General features: G+C 34.4%; 3 protein-coding genes across 3 annotated transcripts in view; 1 reads left to right on the top strand and 2 right to left on the bottom strand.

Annotated features, from left to right (window-relative positions):
* The window catches only part of LOC118750371 (heat shock protein 27-like), a 27165-nt gene extending 10042 nt beyond the window's left edge, over window positions 1-17123 (top strand). The window contains exon 2 of the mRNA XM_036485091.1: window positions 16493-17123. Coding sequence (XP_036340984.1) covers window positions 16505-17050 — 546 coding nt within the window. The 5' untranslated portion in view covers window positions 16493-16504 and the 3' untranslated portion in view covers window positions 17051-17123. The remainder of the gene's footprint in view (window positions 1-16492) is intronic.
* On the bottom strand, window positions 6762-7593 carry LOC118750368 (heat shock protein 23-like). The gene has a single exon (XM_036485088.1). The coding sequence runs from the start codon at window positions 7460-7462 to the stop codon at window positions 6863-6865; it is 600 nt and encodes a 199-aa protein (XP_036340981.1). The 5' UTR covers window positions 7463-7593; the 3' UTR covers window positions 6762-6862.
* On the bottom strand, window positions 9245-9854 carry LOC118750378 (heat shock protein 23-like). Its single transcript, XM_036485099.1, has one exon. The coding sequence runs from the start codon at window positions 9744-9746 to the stop codon at window positions 9264-9266; it is 483 nt and encodes a 160-aa protein (XP_036340992.1). The 5' UTR covers window positions 9747-9854; the 3' UTR covers window positions 9245-9263.
* Window positions 17124-17764: the final 641 nt, after the last annotated feature.

Below are 17764 nucleotides of genomic sequence, written 5' to 3'. Positions count from 1 at the left end.
TCTGAAGTTGTTACTGCAGTTGTATATTTTGTTGCCTGTTGATCTGATGTAGAAATCGCGGAAGATGTTGAAGGCAATTCAGGCGATTCCTGCTGTGCTTTTCTTTTATTACCAATTTGTATACTTTCGTCCTTAGTATTGTCTATTGCCTGAGCAATGGGCACGATTCCTGGCATAGGAGCATATATCAAGTTATATATTGGATGCTTTAGATTAGGTTCTGAATCATCGGTGACTCCAACTCCTATGCAATCATTTGCTTTTAAAACTATTTCTCCATTTTTTATTTTAATTCCATTCACAAACGTCCCATTCGCTGAATTCTAAAACAAAAATATAAAACCACAAGTTGTATTGTTATTTAGGCATCATGTTCTTCTTTATTACTTACCAGATCTTTCAGGACAATTCTTCCATCTTGGTCCACAGTAATTTCTGCATGTTTGCGTGAAACAAAACCAGAATCTATACATAGAGCCAATCCTGGCTGACGACCAACTTGCGTTACACCTATCAATAGTCTTAGGCGATCTCCAATCACCTTACGCTCCAATAACCAGGAGGAGAGAACACGATTGGCCATATCAGACATGGTGTACCACCTAAACTTTTATTATTATGGCATATGTTCAAGCAATACTCTCCTCAATTCTTTTTACTAAACCAATATTAAATTATCCTTTCTGTAATTAGTTAAATGGAAGAAAACAATTGTTTATTTACAAAAACTCCATCCCCAAACCGAAAACGAACTATATGAAATACAACCCCGTGGTGAAATCACCCCATGATGGAATTTTATACGACCATTTCACCATACAAGAGTTCTTCTTACTGCCATCCCTAAATTGGCGCGTCAAGCGCCAAACAACTGTCAAAAATCCTCATGCCCATACAATTTGTATGAAGCATCCCACAATAACGCGGCGCTAACGCCGAGCAAATGGAATTTTCATTTTTGACAGGGCGTTACGTGTTGAAGTTGGATGCGGAAGACGGAAAGAAAGAGAAAGGACAAAAAAGTGAAAGAGGAAACGAGAATAAAAACGAGAGGATCTGAGAAAACGTCAAAAATTACGACGCGTTGATTTGGGGATAGCGCGCGCTGACACTCGTCGACAATGGATAACGCAACGCTTAGCGCTCCAATTTAGGGACGGCAGTTACATACAAAATATTCACAATAGAATATTAGGGGTCTTCATCAAAAGTGATAAACTGTTGATAAACTTGATAAAATGGTAATTTATCATTTTTAAGGCCTGTATGCAGCTCTCAAGAAAAGCAAAAACTCCATATAAAATGACGTATAAGAAATGGCTAAGAAATTTTCTTGAGTCAAATTTCCTTACGGCAGTATGCTGTTCTTAAGAAATTTACTACGCTTTCTAGTACGGTTTTCTAAAGTTTTTTGTGAAAAAAGAGCACAAGGCAACCCAGGTTTGCAACAGAAATATATGCCCGTTCCATTATTTCTTGAGGAAAGAGTGAGGCAACAGGCTGTGAGGTATCAAAAATGTCAAAATTCCTTGGACACACACGCGAAATAATGGCAATTTTTTCTTGACCGTTTTCTTGAGAGCTGCATACAGAGCTTTATAAATGAATAGTCAAACTTTGTATGGAAATATATTTAACCAAAGTTAATTACTTAATCAAACGTTTTTGGTGGATAAACGTATGAATTTTAACAAAATTCAACCCTGACAGGCTGCCAGTTGGTCGCTTTTGCTACGAACACATAACAAGCAAATGAACTCAAGGGACGAGGTAAAAACGAAACGTAACCAAAGAACGTAGACAATAAGAAGGGACAACTCGTTATAATTGTAGCGAAAGTGCGCAATAGAGGCGTGTCTTCTCCTTTCATCCAATCAAAAAACGTACTAGGCCAAAAGAGAAGACACGCCCCTGTTGCTCACTTTCGCTACAATTCTAACGAGTTGTCCCTTCTTGTAATTTACGTTCCGGCGAACGGCGAACTCACCACAGCGAAATTCGCGCTGTCAAAATTAGAACGCCCGCAAGCAAGGCGAATTTATACAAGGTGGTCACGGTGCAGCGAACAAAGGTGGCGCCGTCAGTGGTACCGCTACTTTGGTTTTGCCGATTTTGACAGTTGTGGTAACTTGTAAATAAACCTTTGCTTACAAATCAGCTAAAGAGAAATTTGAATTATAAGTGAAAAATCAGTTTAAATTGTGTTAATTTGCAATTTGCGAGTGATTTTTTAGTTGAAGACTGCTTAAAAACTAGTTCAATGAAGTGCTGTGTGTTATATTGCGACAGCCGTCAAGATGCAAGAAGCGTAGATGCAAGTGTAGCGCTGAGACGAATCGCTGAATTTTGTGTACATAGGGCACGGCAAAGCCGTTCCCGAAATGTTTCTATATTATTATATTAACAGCATTTCCTCACAAGGATTTTGTTTCTGCTCCACGCAGCTTCCATTAGCAAGTTAACTAATCAATCCCGCAGAGATGCTGCTGCAGTTTTCTGCAGCAGCCTTAATTGCAAAGCAATGGAGTGCACTAAAACGTTTGCTGAAGCAGCTTCAATTGTAAAGCAATGGAGTGCCCTAAAATGTTCACTATTCTCTAATAGATTAGGTGAAAAATGCAATATTTTCACATTTAGCAAAATTAAAACACGTTTTTCGCTGTAAAGTGAACTGCTTTGGCAGTTTCAACTCGGTCTTCTTTTCGTTCTATTCTTTGTTTACTTGTGGTACACAAATGTCAACGCCCAGGACGGCGCAATCTTGTATTCTATCATTCTTGCAAGGTGGTGTTGATGGCGAATTTAGATTTTCGCCGCGGTACTTCCTAATGTCAAAATTATGTGTTTGTTGTAAACAAGGCGAATTCATACTACAACAAACACATCATTTTGACATTAAGAAGTATCGCTGCGAAAATCTAAATTCGCCATCAACATCACCTTGTATAAATTCGCCTTGCCGCAAGAATATGAAATTGAACACAACCAGAGAACTTATAAAATAGAGAAGATGCAAATTTTGGTTGCATCGATCATTTGTCTGGAACGTTTAGAGGACGGAATTTCACCATTCTATTTTAACATTTCGAGGTTTCTTAACATTTGAAATTTAACATTTTTGTGGATTTCTCACCAAATGCTCCTTAAACAATATTGCATGAACCTGGGCAAGTTGTTGCCGAGCAGAGAACTTTTATTAATAATATAACAAGTTTTATGTTTGTAAATGCATACATATTTCTGCCGTTCAATTAAAGTAGCCTAATTAAAATTTTAATGAATGAAAAAAACTCGATTTTTTCATTAAATCCTAATTATGGATCAATATTGATAATGGCTAAAATCTTCTAAAGTGAAAAAATGCAAGTAAATTCAAATGATATAAAATAAAATAAATTGAAATAAAATACGTTAAATTGAAACAAATTGAAATAAGTTATTGTAAATTCAAATGAAATTAAGTAAAATAAATTAGAAATAAATAGCATAAATTTATATAAAATAAATTAATATACATAATTATTATAGGAGGAAACTAAAAAATTAGAATCTCAGAAAAGTAAAACGAAATGTCCCAAGAGTAATTATATTTTTCAAACTACATATTAACTTTTCTAAGCGGTTTTCAAATTAAAAAAAGATATACATATATATACATATAATTAAAATTGTATATGCAAGAATTTATTTAATCGACCTTTAGTTATAGATGTTTATTATTAAATTTAATTAAATAATATTTATAAATTAAATTAAATAAATTCTAATAAATATAATTAAATTTAAACAAATTGAAATAAATCCAAATAAATTTTAATTTTGAAATGAATAAAATAAATTTAAATTTACATAAATTAATTGAAATAAAATATGTACTACGAACTCAAGAGAGTTCAAATAAACTCAAGTAAATTCTAATAAAATGAAATAAAATAAATTGAAATAAAATACGATAAATTAAAGTAAATTTAAATAAAATAAAATAAAATAGAATTAAGTACCATAAATTATAATAAAATATCTCAAATTTAATTTTAAAAAATACATACTAGATAATTACAATAAAAATAGGAAACTATTATAATTAAGAAATTTTACTAAAAATTACTTTTTTAATTTTGGATAAAATTTTGATAAGTTTTGCTAGGTATCTGATGGCATTTTTCTTTATGCATACAAGCGAAAAAGCATTTACGCACATATATTCTTTGGTACGTAAATGTAGATATGTCAACGAAAATACAAAAATTTTTGGATATTCGTACTTGCAAAATCGATAGTACATGTAGCCAGTAAGATGCACGAATTCCAATAAGTGCTGTGGCATAGTTGGTTGATGCGTGGCAATTAATGATGCTTTGCTGACGTTGTTGTCAGGGTTCATATCCTACCCGAAGCGATGGTTTTTTATGAATTTTATTTCTAAAATAAAGTAAAGAATAATTTGGTGGTTGAAATGAATTTTTTGCATTTCAACCGCCATCGAAGTTATTGAAGAAGAAGAAGATTCGTTGACAAGACGGGGGAAACAAAAGCGAAGTGATTTTGCGCACTTGTCGGCGCAGATGCATGATTTCAGTAACCAACGGAAAAAATATTTTATTTAGATCAAAGAAGTGTGCAAAGGGAAGGGGGATTTTGACCGCTGTTGCCACTTTTCCAATCGGTGCGGTGGTTGATAAAATTTTAGATTTTTAGATTTTGTCATCGCCGCGACGCAAATCAACTTGTGGACGGCTCATGTTTGTAGCGGGGCAAGTGTGCAAGGTGCGCACGAATTTATGAATGGTAGTTTTTAGGTTTATGAATGAATGTCTTGCTCGTGAGAAGCGGGAGTTCGGGGAATAGTAAACGCAGTGTCTGTATGTTTTCATTTTTAGTATTTGTATGTATGTACATACATAAGTTTATATGTATTTGGTTTTTGATGTTCATAGATTGATTAGAGTAATTAGAAGCGATTGCATTTTTGTTTGCATGAACACTAATCAATTATGTACGCGTATGCATATGTACATACATATATGTATTTATGTATGCACATAGTTTGTTTACCTGTTCATATGCACATTTATATCTATGTATTATTCACAAGTAAATAATAAATTAAACATATGATCATAGCCATTTAATTTAATATTTCTTCAATGTTGATAGATAATATTCAATTTTTTCATTAAACATCAAAATATTCATCAACTAATAAAATTTTGCAAAACGATGGTGGTTTTCTGCACACACAATTCCACGAAATTTGAGCGTCACAAGCTTGCGCATGAAATTGAACGACATCATAAAACGCTGCTTAGGCGATCGGATTTCAATGTGTTGTGTGGTGGATGCGCTAGAGGCGCAATTTATTTTCGCGTGTTGCATTTTTGCTGGGGATCAAATCCCAGTTGGAGAAATTTTTTTTTGTTTAAATTTTTTTAAAGTAATTAAATTTTATTTTTTTTATTTTATCTTGACCTTTGAGGTATATTTTATAAATTGATTTGTATTTATAAAATATATGCATAAAAATTCCCATAAGAGGTCGGGCAGCATAATATGCTTCTATGATATTTTAGTTACGGAAAAATATTTCATAGCCACATACCTATATGTATTTGCGAAAAATTAATAAAAACTTCTTTGTAAATACTTTCTGTTTCAATTCATTTATTCAGTTGCATGTACATAATTTTTTCAATGATTTCGATTTTTTTTTGCCAAATATATTTTTTTTAAAGATAAATATACCAAAAAAGTACTAAAATTGGTCAAAAAAACATTTCTAATACATGTACATACCTAAAAAATGAACAATCTATGGAATATGTAAAATATGCAAATGGTATTGGGCATCAATTAATCGGAATGGTTTTTCATCAAATAATTCCGGTTCTAATTCGCTTTATCGCTCAAAACTTTAGTTTCTTATCAATATAATTGTTTTGCATATAAAAAAGCAAAAATTAAAAAAATTATTAAAAATTGGCAATATTAAGTAAAAATATCAGAATTCCGATTTACTACCCTGCAACACGGAGTATATCAATATACATGTTGCTAGACATTATTTTGTGCCGCTAACAGTGAATTTAACAGAATCCACCACCAAAAAATCTGCAAAATGTGGATTCCGTGGTTAAAACCTTCTAAATCTGTTAAGTTCCGACACTCAATAGTTTCCATTTGTTGTTTGCATCTTCTCAGTAAGTTATAAGTTCTCTGCATACTGTCATTGGTATGAGTTACAACAAACACATCATTTTGACGTAATGGCCTCCACGGCGAAAAACTCAGCTGTCGCCCCAACACCACCTTATTTAATACACCTTGCAAAAAATCTTAAGGCAATTTTTTTTCATGACAGGAGCAAAGGGAAAAGAGAAAAATAGCCTGTTCGAGGCATGTAATAAAAGCGGCATTACTGCCGTATTGATGAAAAATGGCTACATTGTTGCAACAGCCCAACTGATAACACATTGCTAGAAATTCGCACAGAACGCGATACTTTAATAATTCGCGCAACACCGCGGTTGTGATTACAACTCGAACAAGCCCAAAACTCGCAGGGAGTTTGTGTTAAGAATCGGCCTGAATATCTAGGTTTAAAGAGAGCCATATTCGTCTTCGTTACTTTGATTTCTTTTTTTATTCATATTTCATTAAAGTAAAATTTAAGAAATTCAATTACAATGCGTATACTACTAAGTAGAACAAATTCATAAATAGCAATTTTGAAAATTACGCCTTAAAAACATAAAATGCACATATGGAATGAATCAAAATATGTATGAATGTATTAGAGAATGTATGTATTATATGTATACTATATATATATATATCAGTTATCTTTCGAACTTTCGGCCATGATTTATTTCTGTTCAGCCTCTCCGTTGGCATCTCCGATCTTCTCTTCTGCATTTTGTTTAACATTCAAATGAGCTGGACCAGTCTGTTGAATTTGTACAACACGTTCATTCGATGCTTCCTCCTGTGGCTTAGGAGCACTGACTGTTAGAACACCGTCTGACGACAGCGTGGAAATTACATTATCGGCGTTATACCCCTTTGGTAGTGCATATCGACGGACAAAGTGTCGTGAAATGTACCCATGCTCATCCTCTCGCTCCTCGTGCTTGCCCTCGACAACAATGCTGTTGTCAACGACTTTCACAGACAGCTCACTTGGCTTGAATTGTGCCACATCCATACACACTTGTAAACCATCTTTTCCTACCACCGACAATTTACCTTCGCCCTGGCGGCCCCGGCGACTCAATGGGCGTTCACCTAAACGATTTACTAAGCTTAGCGGCAGTGTATAGCCAAGAACATTTGAAGCAGCCGGTTCATTGTGCCGGCGATGACGGTGAATGTGGTGCGGGTGCAATCCCAATCCGAAATCGTTGCCGTAGTACAAGGGGTTGTCCAACTCGTCAATCAAGTTCAATAGAATTGGCAAACTCGACATTTTTTCAAAAAAACGGATATTTGTTAAATACTTTTAGTTAAAAATACTAAATTTACAATGAATTAACACACTTCCACGAGCACGTATCAAACGTATTCTATTCCTTCGTTCGCGAAAAAATGATGGAAAAATCAGCGTTCTTTCGGCTTTTATATGTCTGTCGTAATTGCCAGTATATTCTCGAAAATTCAAAAAAAAAGAACAAGTCGATGAGAATGTGTATTCTCTTCGTTTAGTTTATGGAACGATTCAGTTGCTGAATACGATAGAAAAGAGCATGAAAGAGACTTTTCGAACGAAGAGAGAAATTATAATTAAAAACGTTGAGATCAATGTTGCCAACTCCTGTATTTCGCCCATAGTTTGGGACTTTCGCACCATAAAAGGGCGCGTGGGATTTTGCGTCTCATTATGGGATTTTTAGGTAAATACAATTTTATGGTTCTATTGTTTTTTTTTATTTGCTTTTAATTCAAACTTTAAGTAATCTCTTTTTAACCCTTAATTTTGCAAGTTTCAAGTTTAGGGAACGATTCAGTGGCTGAATAGGATAGAAAAGAGCGTGAGAGAGACTTTTCGAACGAAGAGAGGAATTATAATTAAAAACGTTGAGATGATGAATTCCCCTCTTCGATTAAAATAAAGGAAGCGCAAGGCCAGTGATGGAAAAATAGGCACAAATAGGCCATTTTTGTCACTTTCATTCGCAGACGCCCTTTGGCACAATTCATCCTGCTTTGGTACAATCATAAATTGGGCCGTAAGAATAAAAAATAAGCAATTGTTTTTTATTAAAATTTCTTACACTTTACTCGATTTATTCAAACAAAATTGAAGTAAAAGGTATGCAATTGTAAGAAAAGGCAATTGCTTTGTTTTTATTCATTCGGCCCATTATAGAAACTTAGTATAATATGTATGCCAATATATTATATAACAAATAATCGCTTACTACATTATAGATTGAAAAATTACAGAAAGTGAAAATTAAAAGCACTAAAAAATTAAAATAATTATGAATTAGACTTTATATAAAATCAAAAATAAATAAAAATATTAACTGGTGAAACTGGTCAAAATGTCTCACCGCCATTATTTCGCATATAACACGTCAGATTAGCTATAATTCTGTGCATTTCCTCTTCGTAGTTAGAATGCTGTGTTATTTTAGCATGCATTTATGTGTATATGTCTAAGGAAGCCTTCATCAAAATGCTTTACTGTAATAATTTGGTTAATTAATAATTATTATATTACCTCAGTCTATTCTAAAAATATGTTGTTCTTAAAAGACCTTACAAGAAAGATATTTTAATTTTGTGGCACTTTCATTTTCTCTTCGGCACAATTTTTGAAGACCATTAGGCACATTTTGAAATTTTGGGTCCGAAGTAGTCAGAAGAATTTTTGCTGGCAAAATCTTGAAGTGTCAAACTCAACTGGATTTAAATTAACGGAAATTAAAGAATATGCAAAAAGGAATGAACCTGTTAATGCTAACGTTGCGTGCTTATTTACGTTCATATGTACTATGTGCATCTGCTAATATAAAACAAAGCCCTCAACTACTTTTAATAGAAAAATTCACATTTTTATTTCAGAAGTTTAAAATACATTATACACATAATAAAAATAATATAAATAATAAATAAATTAAGCGTATTGACGTCAAAAAATAAATTAAGGGTATTGACGACAAAAATAAATAAATTAAGCTCCAGTCCAGCTCGAGGTATGTATGTATGAAGTATGAATATCCTTGATTCTAGGAGTGTTTTTTTCAGTTAAAAGAATAGACAGACTAATTTTTCTTTTCTGGATTTTCCTTTACGTTCAAGTGTGCCGGACCAGTCTGTTGTATTTGTATAACACGTTCGTTGGACTTATCCTCTGAATATGGCTTAGGAGCAACAACCGTTAGTACACCATCCGAGGAAAGCGAACCCATTACATTGCTAGCATCATAACCTTTAGGAAGAGTATAGCGGCGAACAAAATGACGAGATATATAGCCATGTTCATCCTCACGCTCTTCATGTTTGCCCTCCACGACGACGGTATTGTCAACAACTTTAACATTCAATTCGCTTGGCTTGAAATGAGCCACATCCATAGACACTTGAAAACCATCTTTGCCAACTAAAGGCGAAATTGCTCTTTCAGGTTTATCTAGGCTCAATTGATGACTAAGAGGCCAGTGGTAGTTGTGATAATACGGTGAAATGGCCGTAGTCAGACGATCCATGTCGCTGATCAAACCCAAAATTGCTGGCAGTGTACTCATCTCTTTCCTTTGGTTAATAATTCTTCTTTAATTTATTTCTATAACGCTTCAGCAACTCAACAAATTCCAGAGTTCAAATTCTGATGATTGTTTACAACTGTTGCCTGTTTCGTAGATTTGCCGGTATTTATACCTGAGCGGTCGCATTACCCAGCCAGCAAAAAATCCGAAAACGGAAAAAAGTCCTTGAAAACCGGATTTTTGTCCGTTTACCGATTCCATATCCGGAAACGTTAATGATCCATTTTCCCACTAAAGTGTGTGGCAGAAACGTATGTATGTACAGAAAAGTACCGAAAATGATGGTGAAAAGGATACGTTTTCGGCTGTTTTTTCTGAAATTTGTCTGATTGCATTTTTCGTTCAATACGCTTTCCTTCTGCATTTCACAGATACTTTTTCATGGTTCAAAAGAAATAAAATAATAGGAAGCGCCTGACGAAATTTGAACCCAGCATCTTCTGGAAGCTAACAAATAGCGGCACACTCCTCTGCACGCTCAGCCAATTATTGCTTTCAAATGGCATCATCTTTTTCGAACGTTTTCCGGTTACGAAAATTGATGATAACTGTAGTTTCTTGTATGTGTTTTCGGATACGGAAACATTGAACTAAACTGCACCATCGGCAAAATTTACGTTTCTTTGCTGGCTGGGTATAAATTTCAGTTATGTATGTGTGTAGATATGTATGCATGTTGTCTAGGTCATGGATGAAGTGCCGACGGTCTGCTGTTTCAAACAAGGGTTATTGACCGTGAGCAGTGTGCGGACTCCAGAATTTCATTTTAGTATCCATAGACAAGCCTTAAAAATTGTGGTTAATTTATGACGTATTTTATTAGCCTCTATTATAAAAAATACAGTACTTTAAAATTTTTATTAAAATAGTTTAATAAATTTACCTTATCACAAATTTTTCTATTTTGTACACTACCGCCTAAAGCTATTGGGGCATATTCATAGTCAAAATAAAGGCGCCTCTAAAACTTGTTGCAGCTTTTTTACAGATTTTCTATTAAAACTTATGTCAAAAATCTGCCACTAACTTTAGAGTCGACTTTATTTTGTCTATGAATATGCCCCATTGATTTTGGAGCGGAATTACACCAATTTACTTACACTAGCACTTAGCAAATTAGCCATGTGTTGAAACGTAATAGATGTACATACTAACACTTACAGCCAGTTTCACCAAATTATTTAAGTGAAAATTACTTTAACTTCGGTTTCACCAATCAATTTTAATTTTGATTTAAGTGACCTATGCTCTGCACTTAAATAAAAGTTAAATCAGAATAACCACACTCAGAGGTGTTACACGTTTAATCACCTGATCATTGTGCATCTGCTGCTTACTTGTATACCAGCCCTGCTTTTACAACACAGCGTGCCAAAGCTTTCAAAAGCTCTCAGTACAAATGAAAGCGAAAGCTAGTCCTAGTCTGTTTTACAACCACTTTTTACTCATTTAAATAAATAGTTTATTGAAACTGAAAATAATTAAAATGAGATTTAAATAAAAAATTAAATTAAAGTTAATTTCCACTTAAATAGTTTGGTGAAACTGGCTGTTAGAAAATGAAATGCAAATATTAGGGCAAATTTCGCTTTCGCAATTATTCAATTAACAATAGTACATATCATTAACAGAACATTAGGGATGGCAAAATCATCTACATTGTAAAATGAGCAAAATTTGTAAAATGTGGTAGATTTTAAGCTTACAATGGTATATGTGATAGAAATGCTATTTACCGAAGATGTTGATAGATGTACCACAAAAGAGGAGTAGTCCGCACACTGCCCGTGCGTCCAGTACTCTAGAAATTTCGTATATTTAAGAATACAGCTAAAAATATGAAAGAGAAAATTTGCTCGAAGGTTCTCCGCTTTACTCTCTCATTTCAAAACAAAAGCAAACTGAGCTGGACGGAGTGAGTGAGAGGTCATGCATCGTAGCTGAATACCGGTTTGAATGGTATGTATTCGAAAACACACCCTGCTATTTAAGCAGTGTTGCCAAGTTTTCAATTTGAAAAAGCGCAAAACCCAAGAAAAATTGCGTTTTTTCTCGAAAAAAGCACAAAATTTAATAGTGGAAGATTTAATGGACATTGTATGCATACAAAATTTTATTTTAGGTATGCAGATTGAAATTAATAAAAATTAATGTTTCTTGCTCGCCGGTCGAAGGTTCGCTATTCATTTTAATGTTAGGAGATGCTGGTGCTTTTTTAATATCCGTAAACAATATAACAAATTCAGACCAAATTAAAGGTCTAACGCTAGACGCACATTGCATCCGATAGGCCGACCGATTTCGGCCAAATAATTTGACCGTCCAAACTGATACGCACACTTAACCAGATTGTTTGCCGACCGTATTTGTACACACAAATCCCAGTTTTCATTACAATTTTTTAAGCAGTGAAATATTTTGATACATTTTAATTGACATACTCTAAACATGTGATTTTATATGTAATTGTTTTGTTTTTGCACCCAATAACTTAAATTTTCGCAGTCCATTTGGTACTTTTCACCTGACATCGGACGAGAAAAACAAACATGTTTGAATTTATCGTCACTGACGGAACGGACGTCAACGGCCGATGTCGGTTCGGTTATCGGTTTATGTGTCAGAGCGCTCATATAATCACAAGTGTTTATTCATATCGCCCGCATATAGCCGATATCGGCCGAGCAGAATTCGGCCGATGCCGGCTGCAGTGTGCGCGTAGCGTAAAGATCAATTTCTGCTCCCAGCAAGATGGACGTTTTTGCAGGCAATGTCAAATTACCGTATGTAGTTCTGACACGATTGAAATTGCTGCCACATATTTTTTCGACAAACATATGCTCTCTCGCTTATGATTGTCATTGTGCCATGATTTTGTGCCCATTTTTGTAAAGTTCCTTACAAGGTGAAATTATACAAGGTGGTGTAACTGGCGAATCTAGATTACAACAACAACAACCACATATATTTTGTATTGCAGGTGTTATGCCAAATCTCAATTCGCCCCAAAGTTTACATGTATTTTGTTTTTGCTTTTGATGGGTGTGCTGTCAAATCAGTAAAAGCAAAAGCAAAATACATATAAGGCGCGGAAATCAGCTGATTTTACAACACCACCTTGTATAAATTCACCGTGGTTCCTTAGAAAACATCCAATTTCTCTAAATTTAACTTCTATTTTTGTTTCAGATTTACAGTTTTGGTGTCTCAAACTAAAACAAAAAGGCCAAAAAACGCACCAAGCTTCAAAAAAAACACGATATGGCAACAGTGTACTTAAGAATTTTAAAGAGAGCGAGTACTTATAATTCTCTGTTGTTGCGAGCATTCAGCGAGTGTCGAATTTTGTTTCTTTCGAAAGAGAGGATGTGCCAAACGTCTTCAGTTATGCCAGGCCATCTCCGAAAATTGGAAAAATACCCAATTACCCACATACTTTTTTATTCACATATGTTTCATTTTGATACCTTGGCTGACAGAAATTAATTTTCGAAAAATATGAACAATATTACTAGTTTAAAGGTAAATAATTTTTTTCTTGTTATTTAAAGCCATAAAATTTTATAAGTTTAATTTGGTTACTTTTATAAGGGAAATACAACCAGGAATATCTTTGCAATGATTTTGTGTGGTTTAGGGGCCCTATAAGTTTGTTTTTCGTTATGCAAACAAGCATACAAATTCTCTGTATATGTTAGAGCAAGTAATAAATAGGTATTAAGTTTTTTTTTACGACTATGGATTTAATTATAACATTCTATTTTCAATTAAAAAAAAAATGCACATCCAAACTTTGTTCAATATTTAAAAAAATTCAATCAACTTTCGTAAAAATTTTAGTGGAAAGAAGCGCATATCGAGCCCTAACTGCCAAAATAACGTAAGCGACATTTTTTTTTTAAATATGTAAAGCACTCAAAGTTTTCAATGTATTTTATATGGGGAAAAAACAACTTTTCGTAGAAATGGTATCGACTTCTTAAAAATTAATATTTTTCGATCGAAAAACTCTGGTTCCCTTTTTCTCCAGTTAAAATACACCATTATTTATTTAAAATTTTTTTATTACTAACGATTTTGTTTTATTATAATAAAAAATTAACGGTAAGTCGTGCAGGGGCTAAAAAACTGTGTACTCTAAAAAATTCTAACACTTCCGAGAAAATAGTTTGATATTTATGTGAAAATTTGATGCACTTTTTTGTAGTTTTCTACAAATTGTTGAACTTGGGTATATATGGGGTTTGCCTGGGAATGAACTATATTTTAATTGAAAATTCTTAAGCCCTGTATGCAGCTCTCGAGAAAACGGTCAAGAAAAATTGCCGTTATGTCGCGTGTGTGTCCAAGGAATTTTGACATTTTTGATACTTCACAGCCTGTTACCTTACTCTTTCCTCAAGAAATAATGGAACGGGCATATATTCCTGTTGCAAACCCGGGTTGCCTTGTGCTCTTTTTTCACAAAAAACTTTAGAAAACCGTAGTAGAAAGCGTAGTAAATTTCTTAGGAACTGCGTACTGCCTTAAAGAAATTTGACTCAAGAAAATTTCTTAGCCATTTCTTGAACGTCATTTTATATGGAGTTTTTGCTTTTCTTGAGAGCTGCATACAGGCCTTTAAAAATAAATAAATAAACATAAATGGCACACAATATCACTTTGAAATGGCGTGCTATAGATATGACCGTACACATTCATATTTACAAAACACAAAGTACAAAACGAATTTGTAATTTGGAAAGTAAACGTGATTGTGAATGGTAATGTTAGTGTTGAGTGTTGGGGTTATCGCGATTTTTTTGTTATTACCGGTGGGTGAAATATCCCTCATCGCAATTTATTTTGAAACAATTTTTGAAAATGAAGGAATTGAATAACTCGAGGGTTGAAAGTAAAAAATTGTACGTAAATTTCATGCGTTGAAACTAAAAATTTCTACTGTGGACTTCTATTTTAGTATTACTGATCTCATTTTATATGATTTATTTTCCCTAATATAAACTGATCTATCTTATGTATTTCTTTATAGTCGTTTAGGTCTTCATACTTGAATATATGTATGTGCATCTCGCGACAAAATTATACGGTTAGCCGGGTTAGGCTATATTTTTTATTTTTTTCAGATTAATTTTTTATTTTTTTATATATAATTTTTGGAATATAATTTAAGAATTTAGTTGTGACTTTATGGGCTAGTTGGAGAGATCTCAATGATAAGTTACGTCAAATTAAGTCTACACCAACTTAAGCTATACAATGAACTGAAAGATAAACTCAGTGTAGTAGGAAAAAGGTGTAGGTTTGTTGAAGGAAAACGGGAGGTAGTGTATTGACGGAAATGGTCAAAAGTACATTTAAGTTCAAAAAGTTACAGTAAAAACTTCAAATATCAACACAGGAACATACATATGTATGTATGTACTACATATGCATACACCCTGCATCAATAAGGCGGCCAATTGTCCGTTAAGGACTAGTACTTCATTGGTTAAAATTTGACTGGTCAGAATTGGACATTTGCTTGCATCGAAAATGTCAGCCTTCGACCAGTTCCCAAGGAACCGGCCTAGAGATAGACGAAAAGCACAGTTTGGCAGTGACAGGGTGGTGTTGTCTTGCAATTCAATAAAAAAAAAAATTAAAGAACACCATCCTGTAAATGTCCCAATCGCTTGGTCTGGCCTTGATGCCAAGTGAACATTTGAACAGACATTTACATGCGTGGCTGCAGCTCCGTGGGCAGAGATGCTTGCCACTATTTGTTAGCTTTCAGGAGGGTCCGGGTTCAAATGCCGTCAGAAGCAACATGGCTATAAAATGATAAAATTTTTTTTTTTTGTGTTTCCAAATTATGAAAAAGCTTCTGCGAAGTGCAGAACGCAATTTTACTCCAACGAAAAAATCTCCAAAATTGGCCTAGTCCAGTCAGTGGTGATTGAGCCGGTCCTTTTCCAATGACACGCCAATGCTAAAAATGGCAGTTGAAACCATTGACAGGGGAATTATGAGGGACTAGTGCTGGGAACAATAGGGACTATCTGAGGGCTAACCTAGGCTGAGTCTGAATTGCGGCAGGGCATATATGGACATACATATGTATATATGTATAGATGTGATTAAAATTATTTTGAACAAAAATGGCTGAAATATCACAATTCTTTTTTCAATTTCATCACCTATGGTTAAATAATAATAATGTAAACAGAGACTTTCGCAATAATGCAAAATCTAGAATCATCTCTTCTTTTCGCTTTGATTTTACTCTGCCCTCATTACTCTCTCTCTCTCTTATTTCACTAAACCTTCGTCTGAACGAATTATCTACGTCTATCGCGAATTTTCTTTTCCGTATATCAGAGAAGACACAACTACAAATAAGCCGGTTTTAAATTTGAGAGTGGGTTAGTGCGTCCAATTCATTTTGCACGCTGTCACGTTCTCATCGTTTCGCTCTCGCTTATTTACGTACACGCGATTCTTACGCTCTTTTAGTTTCTGCTAATCTCTGTCAATGCTAATTCTATATGACTCTTTCGCTCGTATTTAATTATTTTCTCCGGCGTAGCTGAATTAGCCGAGAGCGGAGAATGAGAAATAAAGAGAGCGTTGAATGTTTTGGGGCTGCCGCAGTACCAGAAAAGTATAAAAGCAACCAACTTTTTGGTTCAACTCCAATCAAAAGCTAAAAATTTAAGTGAAAATCGAGCAACAAAGGAAGTAAAATTTTAGTGACAATGCGCCCGCTTCCGACTTTATGGCGTATGGCTGAGGAAATGCAGCGTTTAGCATTTCCCCGACGATCTCCATTTTCTGCATTCTACGACGATTTCTTCAACAGTCACAATACCTATTTCCCATGGAATCGTTTAAGTCGATTACAGCAGGAATTGGAAAACGATGTGATACCAAAAGTGGGCAAGGATGGCTACCAAGTATCATTGGATGTAGCGCAATTTAAGCCAAATGAATTGACCGTTAAGGTGGTGGATAACAATGTAGTCGTAGAAGGAAAGTACGATGGACGTGAGGATGAGCATGGCTTCATTTCGAAGCATTTTGTTCGTAGTTTTAGTCTGCCACGAGGTTATAAAGCCGAACAGGCCATGTCGACGCTTTCATCTGATGGCATCTTAACGGTGAATGTTCCAAAGCCTGCTGGATTGGAGGATAAGACAGCAGAACGAGTTATTCCTATACATCAGACTGGTCCGGCACATTTGAATGTAAAAAAGAATGCGCCAGTTGAGGATAAGAGTGCTGAAAAGAAGGATACAAATTAAGAAAAACTTGTCGCAAGTTGTTAAAATTAGACTACAGATAAATACATGCCTATGTACATAAAAGTGTAATTTACTTAGATTGTTATTAGTTAAACGTATGTACATATGTAGATACTATGTAGGTACATTTATGTATGTATGTACATACTATGTATGTATGTAGATATTCAATAAAAAAGACTATATAAGAAAATAATAGTTTTTTATAAAATTCTAATTTTTGTTTGGAAACTTGTTTTCTAAACATTTATTTATATATATATGTACATACGTGATTTGTATGTATGTATGTAGATTGGTTGGTTGGCTGTAGTACTCACCGAGTGGCAGGAGCAGGATGTTCGGTTATTCTAAGTTTTTCTGAAGAAAAAGGGCCCGAACGTGGCATTCGATATCGAACGCACCTCGAATCGAAATTTGCACCCCTATCGCGAGTGTCGACTAGTAGTAGATAATCGACTCTTATTCGAGTATCGCTTTTCCATGGTATCGTGCATGTCGGTTTCTTGTTCAATAAGCGACTGTGAATAGTTTTTTTTTTATCGCTCATTTATCTACAACTGTTTGTTTGTAGAAGGATGAGCGACTATAAACCATTCACATGCATTTATTGAACGAGAAAACGACTTTGAAAATACCACGGGTAATCGATAATCGACTAACAGTCGTTTATCTACCAGTCGACACTCGCAACAGGGGTGTGTAAGCCTGAGG

Source organism: Rhagoletis pomonella, unplaced genomic scaffold (assembly GCF_013731165.1).
Source record: "Rhagoletis pomonella isolate Grant_MI unplaced genomic scaffold, Rhpom_1.0 Rhpom_scaffold_00216, whole genome shotgun sequence".
Lineage (NCBI taxonomy): Eukaryota > Metazoa > Arthropoda > Insecta > Diptera > Tephritidae > Rhagoletis > Rhagoletis pomonella.
The sequence above is the reverse complement of the archived record's forward strand: the minus strand, read 5'-3'. Positions and strand labels throughout refer to the sequence as shown.